The following is a 16,034-nucleotide window of genomic DNA, read 5'->3' as shown; positions in this document are numbered from 1 at the left end:
CCCTCCTTGCCCGTCACTGCCCTCCTCTCTGCACAGCCAAAACTAACCCTCCAATCTCCTCCCTCCCCAGCCCCAATAGAGCCAAGAATGTAAGAGGGTTTCAGCCAGTGTGTGGGATTTAGCTCGTCAGAAGCTCAGGGTCACCTCCACACCCTCTCACTTTGAAATGGACCCCTGGTGGCAGCTCCTGGGAGAGCCCAGTGATGTCTCTATCAGCCTGTCAAAAGAGATAGCCCGGGGCTCCACCAGGTCCCCCTGAGCCAATCAAACTCTTCACAAAGCACAGATGGATGCTCTTTCACCAGTGTGCTACTCCTGAGGAGGGGGGATGCGATGCTCAGTCCCCTAATCAGATAGAACAAACTCCCATTGCTGGGGTCCATTCCTCAGCTCAGCTCAACTTCAATTAGAACTATGTATATTTAAAAAAAAATGCCCACCATTTGTCATCCATCAAAAAAAATATAGTAAGTATATGAAGGGTGATATGATTTTCTTTATACAAATGTTTACTTATATGGTGAAGGCATCCAAACAGCTCATGTATTGTGCAATACTGTAAATGTCTTTGCCAAAATCTAAAGAGCAAAAGGTGTCATTAATTGATTTTTTTCTGTGTATGCGGGAACACTGATAGATTAGATATACATCCCTCTCCGTGGAAAAAAAGTGTTGCGGGAAGACAGATGGAAAAACAGAGTATATGTGTGTGTAACCATTAGATAGGCCAGGTGATTTTAGTGGAAATATAAAGCACTAAGTGCTGGGGATGGTGAGAGTACTCTCTGTGAGATGAGCTCTTTCTCTCTCATCTGGACCCTGTTATTGTGAGAAGGCAACAAAGCAATGCATTAGGAAGCACACTGGAGCCACACACAGCTTTGATGTGAGCTCGGTAACCAAGGCGCAGCGGTGGCCGGTGTGTGAGCTCTGTTTCAATGGCTGTGTTGTGTAATCAGATGTGTTTACTGTGTATTCAAGTAAAGAAGTGGTGTAATCCATCCTCACTAAAGTGCAGTTATTGAAGGCAAAAACAAGGACTCAATCTGATCAAGATTTTTGTATTCAGGATTCTTGCACATTCTTGATGATGCAGTCAGGATACTGACTGGAAGTAAATTGTACAAATAATTTCAAGATACAGAAACTTGACGTAAGAAAAGGCAGCTAGAAATAATACAAATATAATTCTTGTCTATATATTTGTTTAGAAAAAGTGATTATATTATTAAAAGCAGATCTTTACTACAACAGTACAATATATATATATATATATATATATTTTACTATTTTGCAAAAAATATATTATTTCTTCTTGACTTCTTCTTGATATATATATATGTATATAAAATATGACCTTTCGACATTTAATTACAAAGACACCGATAAAGAAAAAAAAATCGCAGTTGTTTGTTAAGCTTGTATTATCTTTACCTTAAGGCCAATTTCTCAATTTCATCAAAGTACAAAATAAGCAAAACAGCAGGGTCTTAGGTAAGCCAAACCCACCGTTTTTTTATTCTTTTTCTAAATTACATCCAAAGATGAAGGCTGAGCCTTGCAATGCTCTCTTTTCTTTACCTCCAAGCTTGTGATTGACAGCGCCATGTGCTGCCCTCCTCGCCGCTGCAGTTCACAGCCCCTGTCAGGGGGGTGGCAAACACACAAGCCAGAGAGCGGCTGGCTGCCCCTCAGCAGCAGGGGGCAGAGTTAGAGGTGGTATGGTGGGGTGCACGGGGTCATGGGCTCTGCTGGCACTGGCGCATTGTTGTCAGGTGGACTGCATCGTACCACATTTAAAAAGAGAGCAGCCTTTCATCCAGCGTGTCCACGGAGCTTACTTTTTCCTCCGCGGCTGGTTCTGGCTGGTGGGCGCTCTCAGTGCGCTGTACTGCACCTGTAAAAACAAACAGGAGTTTGGTCAGAGGCAGGTAATCCGAGCTCAGCGGAGCGCACGGTAATGGCTCCCCTGAGGAGAGCTGGTGCAGGGGAAAGCGAGGCGGGCTCGCCTGTAATGAATCATTTTTTAAACACAGGAGCAGAGGGGATTAATCACAGGGAGGAAGGATTTGAGAAGTCAAGGGTTCTGTACCAGTGTACACCCCCCTCATTCTGCACCAGAATCACAATATTAGAAACAGACATCAACTGTTGAGATGACCTGCCAGGCCAGTGAGGGAGTTGCAAACTGCATAATCACTCACTGTAAGTTATGTCCCCTAAAGAAAACTTTGTTAGTGTTGTTTAAGCTGAGGAGATAGCAGTACTATATGTGGACGTGGAACTTTATAACTTTACAAACCAGTAGAATGATTTCTTCAGGCTAGCACAAGTTGAACTGACTTGTGATATCTGAACTTACAACCCTGTTGTTTTTGGGTCAGTTGGATACGTAGAATTAAGCTCAAAACAGATTCACTCATGTTCAAAATGGATTTACGAAAGAAATGTATATTGTGGAATCTAGTTCACTTTAAAATTGAATATACTGATCTATTTTTTTTCTTTTAAAAAAAATCACCAAAATTGCCGTCATATTCCAAAGATGACTGATCATAGGGTAAACTGAAAAAGGAGATGGAATTTGAAAACTTGCTTTTGAAGCTTGCTTGCTGAGCTCAAACAATACAGTGAATCTGTTGAATAAAGGTAAGAACTCTATGCTAATTAGTCGGTCTCCATTATTAGAATAGGAGATGGAATGTGGGAACAAAGTGACTGCCTCCTGCATCAGAACATGAAACTGTCCTCAGAACTGACAGATGCTTCTTATTTCAAGACAGACACTGTGTTGTCAGAAGTCCCCGTTTGAGGCAGACTTTGTAGATGTGCACAGGCACTAATTGCCAAGTCACATTCGCAAGAAAGACAGGAGTCAATTTTCAGCCTTTGTGGTGGTTTGTGTCCGCACCTATCTGAGGATTGAAGTTCTAAGTCAACAAAAACAAAATGTGTGGTCTATTGTTTTGGGTCTCCTGTGTATATGATGTTAAGGTTATTTTTCCACAGTACACATTAAAACGTACTTATGATGAATCTTAAGGGTGTTTTGTTTTTTTATGATTGGAGCTATTTTCAAGATGTAGTTCCTCTTTTAAACCGGGCTAAAAAGTATTGTTTCCATGGGATTTGAAAGTGAGTCATTTTCAAAGCTCAAACATTGTATCCCAACGGGGGAAGAAGACATACAAAGGACTCCGAATCAAAATGTATTCACCACCTTGTTTTGCCAACTCAGTCAGCCAAATCTCAAACAACACAGGCTCCCTCCAACATCACAGAGAAGTCAGCAATGGCTTGCTGCAGGAGGACATCAAGGGTGCAGCTGAGAAACAGACTGGGGTGAGAGTGTCTTGCCAGATCCAGACTGTCAGGATTTCTCACTGAATTCTGTCTGGTGAGTTACCTGTGAGATGAAGGCATTGTGTGGCACTTCATTTCCTGGCTAAGCAAAATTCACAGTCAGAGAACAGCAAGCACCCGGCGCCACTTATAACACCCTGACAGCTCTTCTCAGCTCTCTGATGTAAATGCAAATGACATATCAGCCATGGCTAATATGTAATCACATATGGCACCCAGCAAGACGACTGGGGCTCACGACTACATTAATTGACTCTACCACCCAGAAGTGACTGAGGCCACATCAGAGTTTCTGTTGCTGACACAACAGCCAAAAGACGTCAGCAGCCCTCTGCCGGCAGTCAGCCCAATCACAAGCTTGAATGTCACAGCGCTTCAATCAAACACATACAATTGCTAATAACGGACAGGCCCACGCCAATATGGCTGAGGACAGATCTGAGCATCTCTACAGCGACTGCATTAAGTTTACACTGAGGAATAATTGGGCCAGGGCTGCTTTAAAGGCGAGAGTCCATTAATAATCAAACAAAGCCAGAGGATATATTTCTGCAACACTTGGGAATTCTGGCACAGCAAATAATGCAGACATCTTCAGGGAATTCCTTCCCTATCTGTATGTAAAATTGGACCCTTACCTTTTGAACATCAGAAGGCACCCTCTTGAGGAAATCCAGTATTTCATTATTGTCAATAGTATATGGGTTGCGCAGCTTCATGGTAAATTTGTTAACGCCTGTGAAAACAAGAACACATTAATAAATAAAAGTGTCACACTGAGCAGCACAGTTTTACACTGATTCAATGTAAAAAATAACAATAATAAAAACAGGTGTGTAATCCTATCCGTGTACAGTTTAGACCTCCCATAACAGTTTCAGTAACTGCATTATATGATGCTGTTTCAATTGACCCTGCTCAACCTAAATTAATTTAGGCCCGACCTGTACACCAATACCTAATCAATTTATTACACTAATTTCAAACAACATCCGAGACAACTTCTTCTCCTCACTTTTCGTTTGCTTCAATCTTCATTTCTTGCATGTCTATATTTACTTTTCACATGGCTGCATACCACAGAGAAAAGAAAATCTCTCTGGGGTCTTGTAATGGGACCATTATATTCACAGCTCAGTACTGCATGTACCTCAGCATGCAGACAAAGAACCTAAGGACTTAAATACGTGCAAGCAACTTGAAAGGCTTGCCTTGCAACCACAGAGATGGGGGTTAACTGGGGAGGCAGAGGAGTGTCTCAGACTGTGTTTTTTGTTTGATATGGTGGTTTTTTGGTATTGATTGTGTTGAAGGCAGTGTGGAAGTACAGTGGTTGTGGGCTTACAGCTGGAGGAGGAGAGCCTGTTAAGGGCAGCATATCTCCCTGACCACTGAGATGACGGTCTATTCTGTATGACTACAGCAGATAATGAGAGGCTAGACCAGGAGCCTACAGACTGCCCAAGGACATCATGTATTATATACAGCTTGCTGCTCTACCTCTGCTTTGTTTTCACACAAACCCTCGGTCATGCCTCTGCTGGGCTCTGCTACATCAGCCCACACTGGGCAGAGCAAACTCTGCAGCTGTCTGATCTCTGTGCATTTGCAGAGGTGTGGAGATGGCAGAGTTCTTAAATTACTGTACTTCATTAAATAGATTTGCAGTCAGGAAGATTGAATAAGAGTTGAGTTTTGTAACTGTGACGCAGGCATAGATTTGTTTGAATGCTGAAAACACATACTGGGAGTTTATAACTGTTTGTTTTTCAACCAATTCATTTTTAAGTTATGCAAACATTTATGAATTGACTTGTGTTTATAAAGATAAAACTTACCCCATATGAGCACAATGAATCGCAGTGGGATAAAATATAGAAGTGTTGCTGCCGCAAACAGAACCAAGCAGGCCATGCACGACATGAATGGTACAGACCAGTTGAATATGCTGTAAAAGAACACTGTCAAATTAAAAAAAATGTTCTATACATATACATAATTGTACATATAGATGATATATGTGAGGGTCTGCTTTTGATGAATAGGGGTGTCCCATCCATGCAAAGTCCTAGGTCAAAAAGCAAGTTATTTCATTGGTCGTGTTGAGTTTGTAATTAGGTTAGGTGAGGTGAGGTGCAGCAAAAAGACGTTTCACTGCACCTCTTGAATGAAAATTATTCATTACAAACTCAACATGACCAGTTGCCTTGCTTCAACCTCTTGAATTGGTTAATGTTACAGTCAACATTAAGCTCAAGGAGTAAAGCCTTGTTGCTGTTCTAAAGAAACATATACTAGCTGCATGATTATCATAGCTGGCTAGCTTGCCATTTAACTTTATCAGCTATCTTAATACAAAGTCGTGTTTTATGTCCAAGGGTGTGGATTTTAACAATTAGTAAGTGAAACATTACGCAGCAAAAGTGTGCAACAATTATCCAGGACAGGTGGAAATAGCTATTATCCAGCTAGCTGTAAGTACCTATGTGACCTGGATCTGAAAGTATTTGCTTTGTACCATTTGATTCAAATTCTCACTATGAATGACATACTAAAACTCAGGTATAAAGTATACTATATATACCTATACAGAAAGGTCATTGTACTTGTTTCTCTGTCGCAACATAACATGCATAAGAGAGCAAACATACAATAGTGCAACATAACAGAGCAGAGCAACAGATGCAGGGATGTAATTACTAATAAGATTTTACCTTTAAAGCAAATGTGATATTATTATAAACAGTGAATGAAATTACTTCTTGATTCGCTCTCCGATGTTTGCGAGTTCCTCCAACACATTCTGGACAGCCAGCACTACTTCCTGCACCATATGTATCTTATCCATCAACCCCTTTTTCCCAGATTCCTAAAAAGAAACAAACAACAAAAAAATGCACAGACACTGATGAGGTACACTGTATGTCAATTGTTGGGCAGGGTAGACAAAGACCAGTTTACGTCTGCTGTGTTATTATGTGTGATTTATCTATTGAATGGCCCATAATGAGCAAACACTGTACATCTTCAGACTATGCTTTTGAAGATGAGACAGACTCGGTGCTCAGAAGCTGTTATGTGGAAGGCTGAGAGATTTCAGCTTTTGTCCGTCACACACAATAGAGCTGTTGCACAAGTGCAGCACAATCAAGACTCTCTGGTAGATGAAAAGTACACAAAATGGCCATCCGCAATCAGGCAGACAAGACGACCTAGACAAGAAGTGCAGGGGCCTCAAAACTTAGGAGAGATTCCATTCCAGCAGCCTGCACAGGACAAGTTGGAACATGTTTTTACAAATCTGTCAGGCCTGGCTTTCTAACCTAACATTCACTCTGCATGAGAAAAGCACTTCAGTCTGCTTAGAACACCAGTTGGATGTGTACTTGTGCATGCATGACTCATGTCACAGTCCCAGCACAAAGTACTATTTGCTTTTTTTAATGGACTGGGATAATAATGAGTCTAGCAAAGCAATACATCAACGTGTGAGAGAGTTAGACTCTGTGTCTCAAAATGAAATAAATGTGATCACATCAAGCTTGGAAGTAATGACAACTGTGAAGCCTTCCAGGGCAGAGGAGTGACTAGAGATAACATGGGTAACACTAGCTAAAGGGGGCTGAGAAGCCTCACATCAAAAGGAGGAAATAATGACAGGAATGATGACAGAGAGAAGGGTGGGAGAGGAAAGAGTGAGAGGGAAAAAGGGGGGATGAGAGTGTTGGGGGAGGGCGCTCTAATGGACCCTAACAGGAGGCTTGAGGATGTCTATATGTTTGTGTTACGAGTCAGCTGAAGCCGCAGCCTGTGTGCATTGACAGGGCCCAGACAGAATGCCTTTATCAGAGCTTCATGAGGCAGCCCCTGGGAACACACTGTCTGCCAGCACACAGAGACTCCCCACTGCTGGGCCCTCTCTCCTCCACGAAAGGCGCAGGAAGAGAGCAATTCCCACACTAGCAGAGCCTCCCCCACTGGGCTCAGATCTGGACAGACACTGAAGGCTCAGCATTGTCCAAAAAAGGGAAAACTATCACAAATATGATTTCTTTGAGATTAGAATCTCCTGGTCTCATCATGAGGAAGAGGACTATCTGTGTTTATGCATCATTTTTCTCCACTCCTCTGCATCAGGCAGCTGAGTAAACCTTCATGCATGTCCACATCAGGTGTTAATTGAGCTCTTTATCCTAAGTTTATTTCGAATGCAGGAAACACTGTTAGAGTCTGCTAAAAGCCATTACAATCCATGTCATAAAGCTGTTGATACACCCAGAAAGCCACACATCACAAAAAATGATAGCTTATTTGATATGGAGTCTCATCAGCGAGGCACTCCTTTTCATATTTCCATTTAAAACATGTTTAAGCGACTCAATTACATGATTTAGAATCCAAATGTATTATGAGACACGATGCATTATTTAACTGTAATGGATACACATGCAAGGTAAATCTAGCCTGAAATACAGCTCCGACAGGAAAAATGAGAAACCATATTGGCTTTCATTTCTAAAAGGAAAAACAGACAAATAGATGTACTCTGAAGTGTGCATCAAGAGGCAGAGCTCTTATGATTATCATTATTCATCTGCTTTAAGATTCCTGAAATCCTCCATCTCCTTAGCGACCAAAACTGAACTCCTTCCTACATTAATCATGTGATGATATTCTTTGTTCATTTTCCTTTTCAGAGTGTACACCAGAGCTGAAAAAAAAACAAAAATAAATAAAAGATCTTCTTCTTAAATGGAAAAGGATGGGTAAACTGGGGATGGATTAAATGAGTCCTAAATGTCTGCTGATTAGAAAACCTGTGTGAAATCATATTCTCATTTCATATAAAATTGTAAAAGCTTCCTTTTAAGGCGCAGTAATGGAGAACCAATTTGATCCCCTGCACAAAGGTAAACATATTCTCACAGACACGTGCGCCACTATCAAAGGCTGGGAAAAAAAAGCTCATTTAGCATAATTTTAATTAGAATAAACTGTGCCAAATTTGAATTCTCAGACTGAATATTTTTTTGATAAAGATATGAAAACTGTCCAAATGAAAAACACCTGTGTCCTAGCTATTTATCTCATATGGAAATAAAAGCTAACAAACAATTTGCTTGAATGTATTTTTGGTTCTGTGTGTGATGCCCCTCCACAGATCGTGACATGGGCAGTCTGTCTGACTAGTGTGCTCAAGGAGACCCAGCGGTGACTGTGGACTAACGGGTGAGAGATGGAATAACCCCTGCAGCCCAGTCTAGCACCCCCACAACCACATCCTCACCCCCCCCCCCCAACTCCCCAGGGCTGGGTTCTGTGAGCAAGTCAACCCCAGACCAGCGCTGCTAGCCAGGGGGCAATGAAAGGGCTTTCATCTTCCCTGTTCATTTCTGTTGGAGATCTATGGACTTGTTTTGCCTCTCTGTTTCTTTATGTTATGATTAAATATTGTCTATCTGCTCAATTGATACCTAAGGCCAAAGGGAAGTCACTTTGCCCACACATAATTTGTAAGCTGTCTCCTTCCCTGAGGACAGATTTGTTCACAGGCAGAGAATCTGTTCTGTATTATCCTGCTGTAACACTGCCTTGCCTTTCGTCTCTCTTTAACGTCATGCCTTCACATTCTTGCTGCTCTGTCTGAGGTTTACATATTTCCTTCCTCAAGGGGGGAAAATGGGGAGGATAAAAACATATTTGAGTGGTAATCATAACCTTCTCAGAGGGAAAAGCCTTTATTCACATGTTAGAGGAGAGAGTAAGGGGGAAAAAAAGCTAGGCTTTGAAGTCATCAAATTTAACACTGATCACTCTTTAACCCCAAATATTTTTAAAGAAGACTTTGATAGGGTGTGTAAAGCTACACTGCTTGATCTAACTGCATGATATCACATTCAAGTGACAGCAAGACCATAACAAGACTTTCAAATAAGCCACTTTAAATTAAAGCTGACAGCTTAAAACAAACATGGGTGACTGCTTAATTAGTAAATGAAAGGAGATATTTCATTTCCGCTGAGTGTGAACAGGCTTAGAAGGCTCATAGAAAACCTTTCAAAAAGCTTTAAGAGGCAAAGGCTGAGTATGCAAACATGTATAAAGAAGACATATAAACCCCACACTACCATTTCTTTAACTCAAAAAAATACATATATATGATAAAGTTTAAAGAACATGTAATAATCACTATGTGAAGCAGTGATAATAAATTTAGTGCAATACTTTACAATGTAATAATAATTAAAAACAGATTTTACTGTGTGTTTAAGTACCGGTTTGCTGCTTGGTAGCAGCAGGGATAGAAAGTGCAGCTCCTCTGTCTGTGCAGACATATCATGCAAGTTTCATCTGTGAATTAGCCCATCCCTTCAGACAGGATTTGGTGGATGTGCTTGTGTTTTTTTTAAAAGAAGCTGGCTTTTTAGTAGCCTCTGGTCATCACCACAGAATATATTGAGCGCATTATGGATATGAATCCTGGGCCTAGACACGCAGCACAAGGGTCATCGCTTGGAGGCTTTGCGTTAGTTCCACACTTCATTGCCATAACACAATAATACCCATCCCTGTTAACTTTTCCTTCTTTACAGAAAACAGTGGGATGAGTATAATTGAATATTATGTGCTGTGGGAAGTATAATTTCAGGCTACTTAAAGATTTCCTGTTGTTTTGTTTTTCAAAAGGCTCAAGAGAGATGTAATAATAAACGTTATCACTTACAATTCCTCACAGTGAAAATGACTGATAACCTACGAGGTAGAGTATAAGTACACTGCTGTGCCACTGCACTTTGTTCATTTGTTCTGGTGGTGGAAGGTGATTCTCAGTGTAACTACTCCATTACGATGATGATACAAGAAAAATCTACTGATTTTATCCCCAGCAGCTGTTCAAAATATAATTGTTGACGCTGTTTACATTTGATTTATAGATTTTCAAAGAGCTGCATTATCTCAGTGGCGTGCGCTGTGGAGTGACACTGAACACCCAGAGGAGCAGAACAAAGAGGTACATGCTACAACTGTTTCATAGATATTGGCCTCATTTGGAATGCATAAAAATATTTCTATTCTTAGAGCTTCTGAGAATTAACTGTCATTCCAGTGATGGTAAAATACTGACTAGAATCTGTATATGTTTTTATTTTTACTTGGGTGGAAAGAATCACAGCTATTTGCTTGTTTGTGCTTGATTTAACCTTGGTTATTGAGGGAAAAAAAATGTTAGTGGGGTACAAAAGAATTTTTACTCAGGGCCCTGAGTAATATCATCAGTAAAATGCTACTGCATAATAGACCATTTTAAAATATAGTGAAAACTGAGATACAATAACATTCTACCAAAACATTTTATTGGTTAAAATGTTAGAAAGAGACAAGATAAAATACCCTCTCGTCTTCCTCTTCATCGTCACCCATGCTCATGTTCACCTAAGAGAAAATAAAGGGTAGAGGGTGATTTCCAACGAATGGGACATGTGGGCACTGGAGCATTTTTAACAAACACCTAGTAATGAAATTTTCTTTGAGTACATTCACCCCTATTGGGAGAGGCTTGTTTCCATAGAGACTGCATCACAGGGGTGACCTCACACAAAAGCAGAGGTGAAAAAGGGCCTTCCTCACAAGAGCACTGTCACACCAAAGCAATCTCTTTTCTCCACAACATAAGCACATAGAAAAACAGAAAGAGGAAAGAAAAAAAACACATTTAATTTGGATGTTGTTGCCTAGATCACTTTATATCAAGTCATCCCTGACCCCGCTGTGGTGCACAGTGTGACATTGCCTGGGTACAGAGCTGTGTCATTGCCAGCCAGAAGGTCACAGAGGGGTGACAGAGTCTCCACACTGGATATGAGGGTGAGCCTGGGCTTTAACATTGCCCACAGACGGCATCTTAGCCAGCAGCCATAAACACAATGACTGGGACATGGTTTCTGGTTTGGGGAGGGTGTCTGTGTGTGAACAGGCCTGGCCCCTGGCTGGTCAGTGAGAAGGCTTACAACACAGTGAAATTGGGGGGCAGTCAAAAGTGTGAACAGCATTAACCTTCACAGGCATGTGTAGGGCAAGCATAATTTCCATAACAGTGGATAGAGAAGAGATAGTGTGACGTTGTAGAAAGGACTATAGCCTTGCATTAGCAGTCAGGAGGGTACAATTTCATCAGACCATAAGCTATACATTCATTTACAGTGCATTAATTCCTGTGGCTTCTTACTGTGTAATTTATAGGGTCTTTGGAAAAAATGTAGAAGCTAGCCTAACCAGGCTAGAAACCCTGCAACAACTGCTATAACTATGGGTTGTGTTTTATAGAATAGCTTCTGTGTTATACACAGATATAACTGCTGTATGTGTTCAAGCTGTAAAATCAAAGAGTATAGAAATCCTCATCACTCACCAGGTCCTGGTTGGAGCTGGCTTTTCCAGAAGTGAGCTGAAAGTAATTCCAGCCGATAAGCAGGAGCAGAAAAAGGGGCAGCATGAAGAGTTCCCAGTGCCACACAGTCACCAGGAAGATCTGAGGAGACAGAACATGACAGTATAACGCAAATCCTATCACATCACACCACATTCTCCGAGCTTTCAAATCTTAGCAAACCTGTTCCCGAAAACAAAATATATAATGGGTTTAACTACGTCCTAAATCTCATGAAGAGCACTACGGCACCGCAAAGCCTCTGAGATTTGCAGCCAACGACAACAGATTTTACTCCTGGTGGTTTGAAAGTAATAGACATTCAACTTTTAATATCTGGAAATCCTATTTGCAGTATATACACCATCAGCACTGTGCTGGCAGAGTGTCTCACTGCTGAACAGAAAAATATGACATGGATAGGCTGTCTTTTAACTAGCACATCAAATCCTCTTAGATTTTGAGGCAGCAACGTTTTCTGACGAAGCACATATGGCAACTGGAGAAGCATTTGCAACATTTACCCCCTCCGTGGCAATGATACTGAGAAAAGCCAAGACCCCTGGTAGAAATAAGATGGATCACACTGAATGAGTAATCCCTCATAATTCTGTAAAGGAGTGGTGCTAAGCACGTTGCACAACACCCACTGCATTTCACAGCAGAGCACTAATTGGACGGCTGCATTTAAACCCATTTAGTGACAGCCTAATGAGTCTGTCTCCAACTGAAATTATCAGGAATGTGTCAGGATGATCACACTAGCAGGTTGACAGGGATGAAAGAAAAATGTCCCTCACTGAAAGTGCAATCTTATAATATACCCAACATATGGCCACTTTTATTTGCCACAGACAGCCTGCAAAATGTAAATTGTGCCTATTTTTAATTTTTTTTTTTTTTTACATATAATTAATAGATTCTTTGCCAAAGTTAGTTTTATACATTGAATCTAATGGTACGTTGGACCCACATTATGAGAGCACTGTGCTGTCCAGGCTCAAAGAGCTGGAGGCTGCTCAGAGAACGAACAATATGTTCGAGTTAAGCCCGAGACAGGATGTGAAGTACTGAGGCCTTCAGGCCTGAATAGCAGGCCTGTAAACAGCAGACTGCTCCTGTCATAGCAACAAAGTCCATGCATGTAGCTCTGGGGCCAGTCTACCTACTGCCACACCAGGCCTTGGTTCAAACAGCCACTAGGGAAACGTGTACCATGAGTAATGCGGACAACACCGTGGCCCGAGTGCCCTAGGCTTCACCACTGTACCACTTATTATCCCTCAATACAATCTGGAAAGGGCGGGTGAGCCGGAGCATGATGCCGGAACACAGCAGGATGACCAAGATGTAAGGAAATGACAATAAGAACAATATATTGTTGTTTTTTTTTTAAAGAACCCATTTAAATTAAGTATACAGCAACGCACTAGAGCGGGTGAGGGATAAAAAAAGGTAAACAATGAATATGCATGATGTGCAGAGATAGCTACAGTACATCTCCTCACTGTTATGAATAACTTACGTCATGTGTTGTCACCTCAGTTCCCATGAGGCAATTCTAAAGCGACGCTCCCCTCACCCCAGAGGAATTCTGCTGGCTGGTGGACAGGTAGCTTGTCATATTCCCAGTATTCTCATAAAAAAGGAAAAGGAAAAGGGGGGGAAATGTGCCTGGAAACTGACATGAGCCCAGCAGGAATGTTGAACCTCCTTGCCCTCCCTGCAAAAGCTTCTACATTAACCACTAAAGTCTAATTGCTTGGTCTCTGTCTTCCTGTGCAAGTCAACAGAGGGAGCCAATTCATTTCCGCCCAGGGAGCCAGCAGAGAGAATCTGTCACAGGTATTCATAATCGCCCACTAATGCAAATTTCTGCTCACCACGTTCTGGCTCAGTGGACAAGATAAAAGCCTACAGAAATACAATGCCTCGTGTCTAAACTGAGTGCTTAAATGAGGGTATAAACCAAAACTGTCAGAAATATCTTCTAAATTCCTCCCTCATGGTATGTCAACCCATGTGTTCAGGATTTACATGCTTTTTTAACACTAATAAAAACTGGAGAGAAACATCTGGGAAAAGCTCTCAGATTCCTTCACTCAGGTGCACAGACTGAGACTTTGCCGTCAGATATCCCACAGTAATGAGCAGAGGCAGGACTATACCTTCCCCTTGTCTTCTCACATTCTACTCAATTTCTGTGAAATTCCCCACTATGCGGTTTATGTTTTATTAGTAAGCAGCAGAGTGATTAAAGGACATGTTGGACAAAGTGTAGCCTTTCAGAAGTAAATGGAAATTTGTATAAAAATAATCCACTTTTAATTTGCCATCAAAGAAGGGCTCCATTACAGGGTCTGACTGCATAGTTTTTCATCCGTCAACAAATTACACATGAAGTAAAGCCTTGAACTTTTCCAATACGACAATGGTAATATGCTGCACAAGTGGTAAAACAGTCATTTATTTAGCCAAAGAGGACATAAAGCAACAAACAAAGACTTGCGAGGTAATAATGAATGATGTACCCGAGCTTTTTGCTTTACACACAGCAGAACTGGATAACGAGCGACTTGTAATTGAACAAGTGTTGGTATGTATGTCTGGGAGGAGTGTCTCTAATGTAGGAAACCTCCCTTGACAAACACCATTTAGCTGAAAAATGTCTGTATGATTATGCACATGGTGCCTAGGGAGGGAAAAAAAAGAATGAATTAATAAAACTATTAGCACACGGTGGAGTAGATGATGGAGATGCACTCTCCTTAGCCACCTGTAAGCGCTTGGAGAAGGGGGCAACCCTGGGCAGAGCAATTCTGCCAGGAGGGTTAAGAACAGCCTGACAGATTTGTTTTATAGTGCCATTAATATGATTCCACTAAATGCATTCTGTGCCTTCTCATGCAGATCCCCTGGCCAGCAGAATCCAGCACCTAATAATAAAGCACTCAGCGATTAAAAGTGTGAATAAAATAACTTAAAGCTGAGCAAGCATGGCAGCTCCCACCACCCACACTCTCCCAGGAGAGGGAGAAGGGATCGGTGCAGGAACAAAGGGACAAAGACACCTTCTATAAAAGTTTCTACCATTCTGCAAATTGATTAACAGGGGGTGGCCCAATCTACCAACTTAAACCACTGACTGGCAGACACACTGCCAGACTGCAAGGCTGCCAAAAGCACTCCTTATACTCTAAAGCAGACAACAAGCTATAAATACAGGCATCACATCAGTGTAACACAAATAATACTGTTTATAAGCCAAATTAGTGTAATGTCACAGCACAAAGGGGCAATACAATATCATTACAGCTTCTGTACAAAACAAGAAAAGGAAAATAAACTAAAAAACACACATTCTGCTATTTTTTCCGACATGGTACATTTCAAAAATACCCTTATTTTTAAACTACGTACTGACCAAAATCATGGATAGATTTAATCTTGGCTCTATCTTCACTACTTCTTTTCAGTTGCACTCCACTTGGAAAGCTAAACAAAGCGAGAAAAGCGCCAGCCAGTATTATGAGGGTCAGTCATGGGGGCTGTGGATGGATGCCAGATTACGTGAATATATACTGGAAGAGTTTAAGGCTGACTATAGGCTGCAGGGTTGGTGTCTGAATGTGTGTGGCTGTCTGCATGTGTCTGAGAGAGACAGAAAAGGAAAGGACAGAACTGGTGTATGTGAGTGTGTGCAAAACGTAGGACATACAAATACTAATAAAATAAATCAAACAGATTATGTGAAAAATACAGGACCCTTGACAAAACCTTGAATAGCCTGTAATAGAGATGTTCTTTTTTCCGGATGAAATCAAGGGCAGTAAAATTAATTTGTATTATTCCCTTAATTAAAATACATTAAAAAACTGATTAATAATAAATCAAAGGCACAAGCAGTGGCTCAACTCATGCAGGTCCTTTTTTTGTTTTCAGCTGAGCTGTGTGAGAGGGCTTGTGTTGGGCGCCGGAGCGGCATGCTTTAAAGTAGCTGTAAATGCAGAGCAATGAGACATGTAATTTGTGTTGAGCTTGGGCCAGTGTGGGGACAGGCTTTCAGGGGGTGTCGGAGGCAGAGGAAGCACAGATAAGATTTCTCTTCAGGGCAGGTAGAGTGTGTGGGCAGCCATAGTGCTCTGAGCTAACGCTGAATAAATATTTCACATACGCTCAGCTCAAGTCTTATCGACTGGGGAAAGAGACAGAAAGAGAGAGAGAGGAAGAGGGGGGTAAAAGA

At 41.4% G+C, this 16,034-nt stretch overlaps 1 protein-coding gene across 2 annotated transcripts in view; it reads right to left on the bottom strand.

Annotated features, from left to right (window-relative positions):
• Window positions 1–1,386: 1,386 nt before the first annotated feature.
• mctp2a (multiple C2 domains, transmembrane 2a) overlaps window positions 1,387–16,034 on the bottom strand; it is a 30,539-nt gene continuing 15,891 nt past the window's right edge. For both annotated transcript variants that reach the window (XM_028430211.1, XM_028430212.1), the window contains exons 18-23: window positions 11,774–11,893; window positions 10,756–10,797; window positions 6,123–6,232; window positions 5,202–5,311; window positions 4,002–4,099; window positions 1,387–1,897 (exon numbers count right to left, since the gene is read on the bottom strand). In XM_028430211.1, the coding sequence (XP_028286012.1) occupies window positions 1,838–1,897; window positions 4,002–4,099; window positions 5,202–5,311; window positions 6,123–6,232; window positions 10,756–10,797; window positions 11,774–11,893 (540 nt within the window). In that variant the 3' untranslated portion in view covers window positions 1,387–1,837. The remainder of the gene's footprint in view (window positions 1,898–4,001; window positions 4,100–5,201; window positions 5,312–6,122; window positions 6,233–10,755; window positions 10,798–11,773; window positions 11,894–16,034) is intronic.

The sequence above is a fragment of the Parambassis ranga genome, chromosome 19 (genome assembly GCF_900634625.1).
Source record: "Parambassis ranga chromosome 19, fParRan2.1, whole genome shotgun sequence".
Lineage (NCBI taxonomy): Eukaryota > Metazoa > Chordata > Actinopteri > Ambassidae > Parambassis > Parambassis ranga.
The sequence above is the reverse complement of the archived record's forward strand: the minus strand, read 5'-3'. Positions and strand labels throughout refer to the sequence as shown.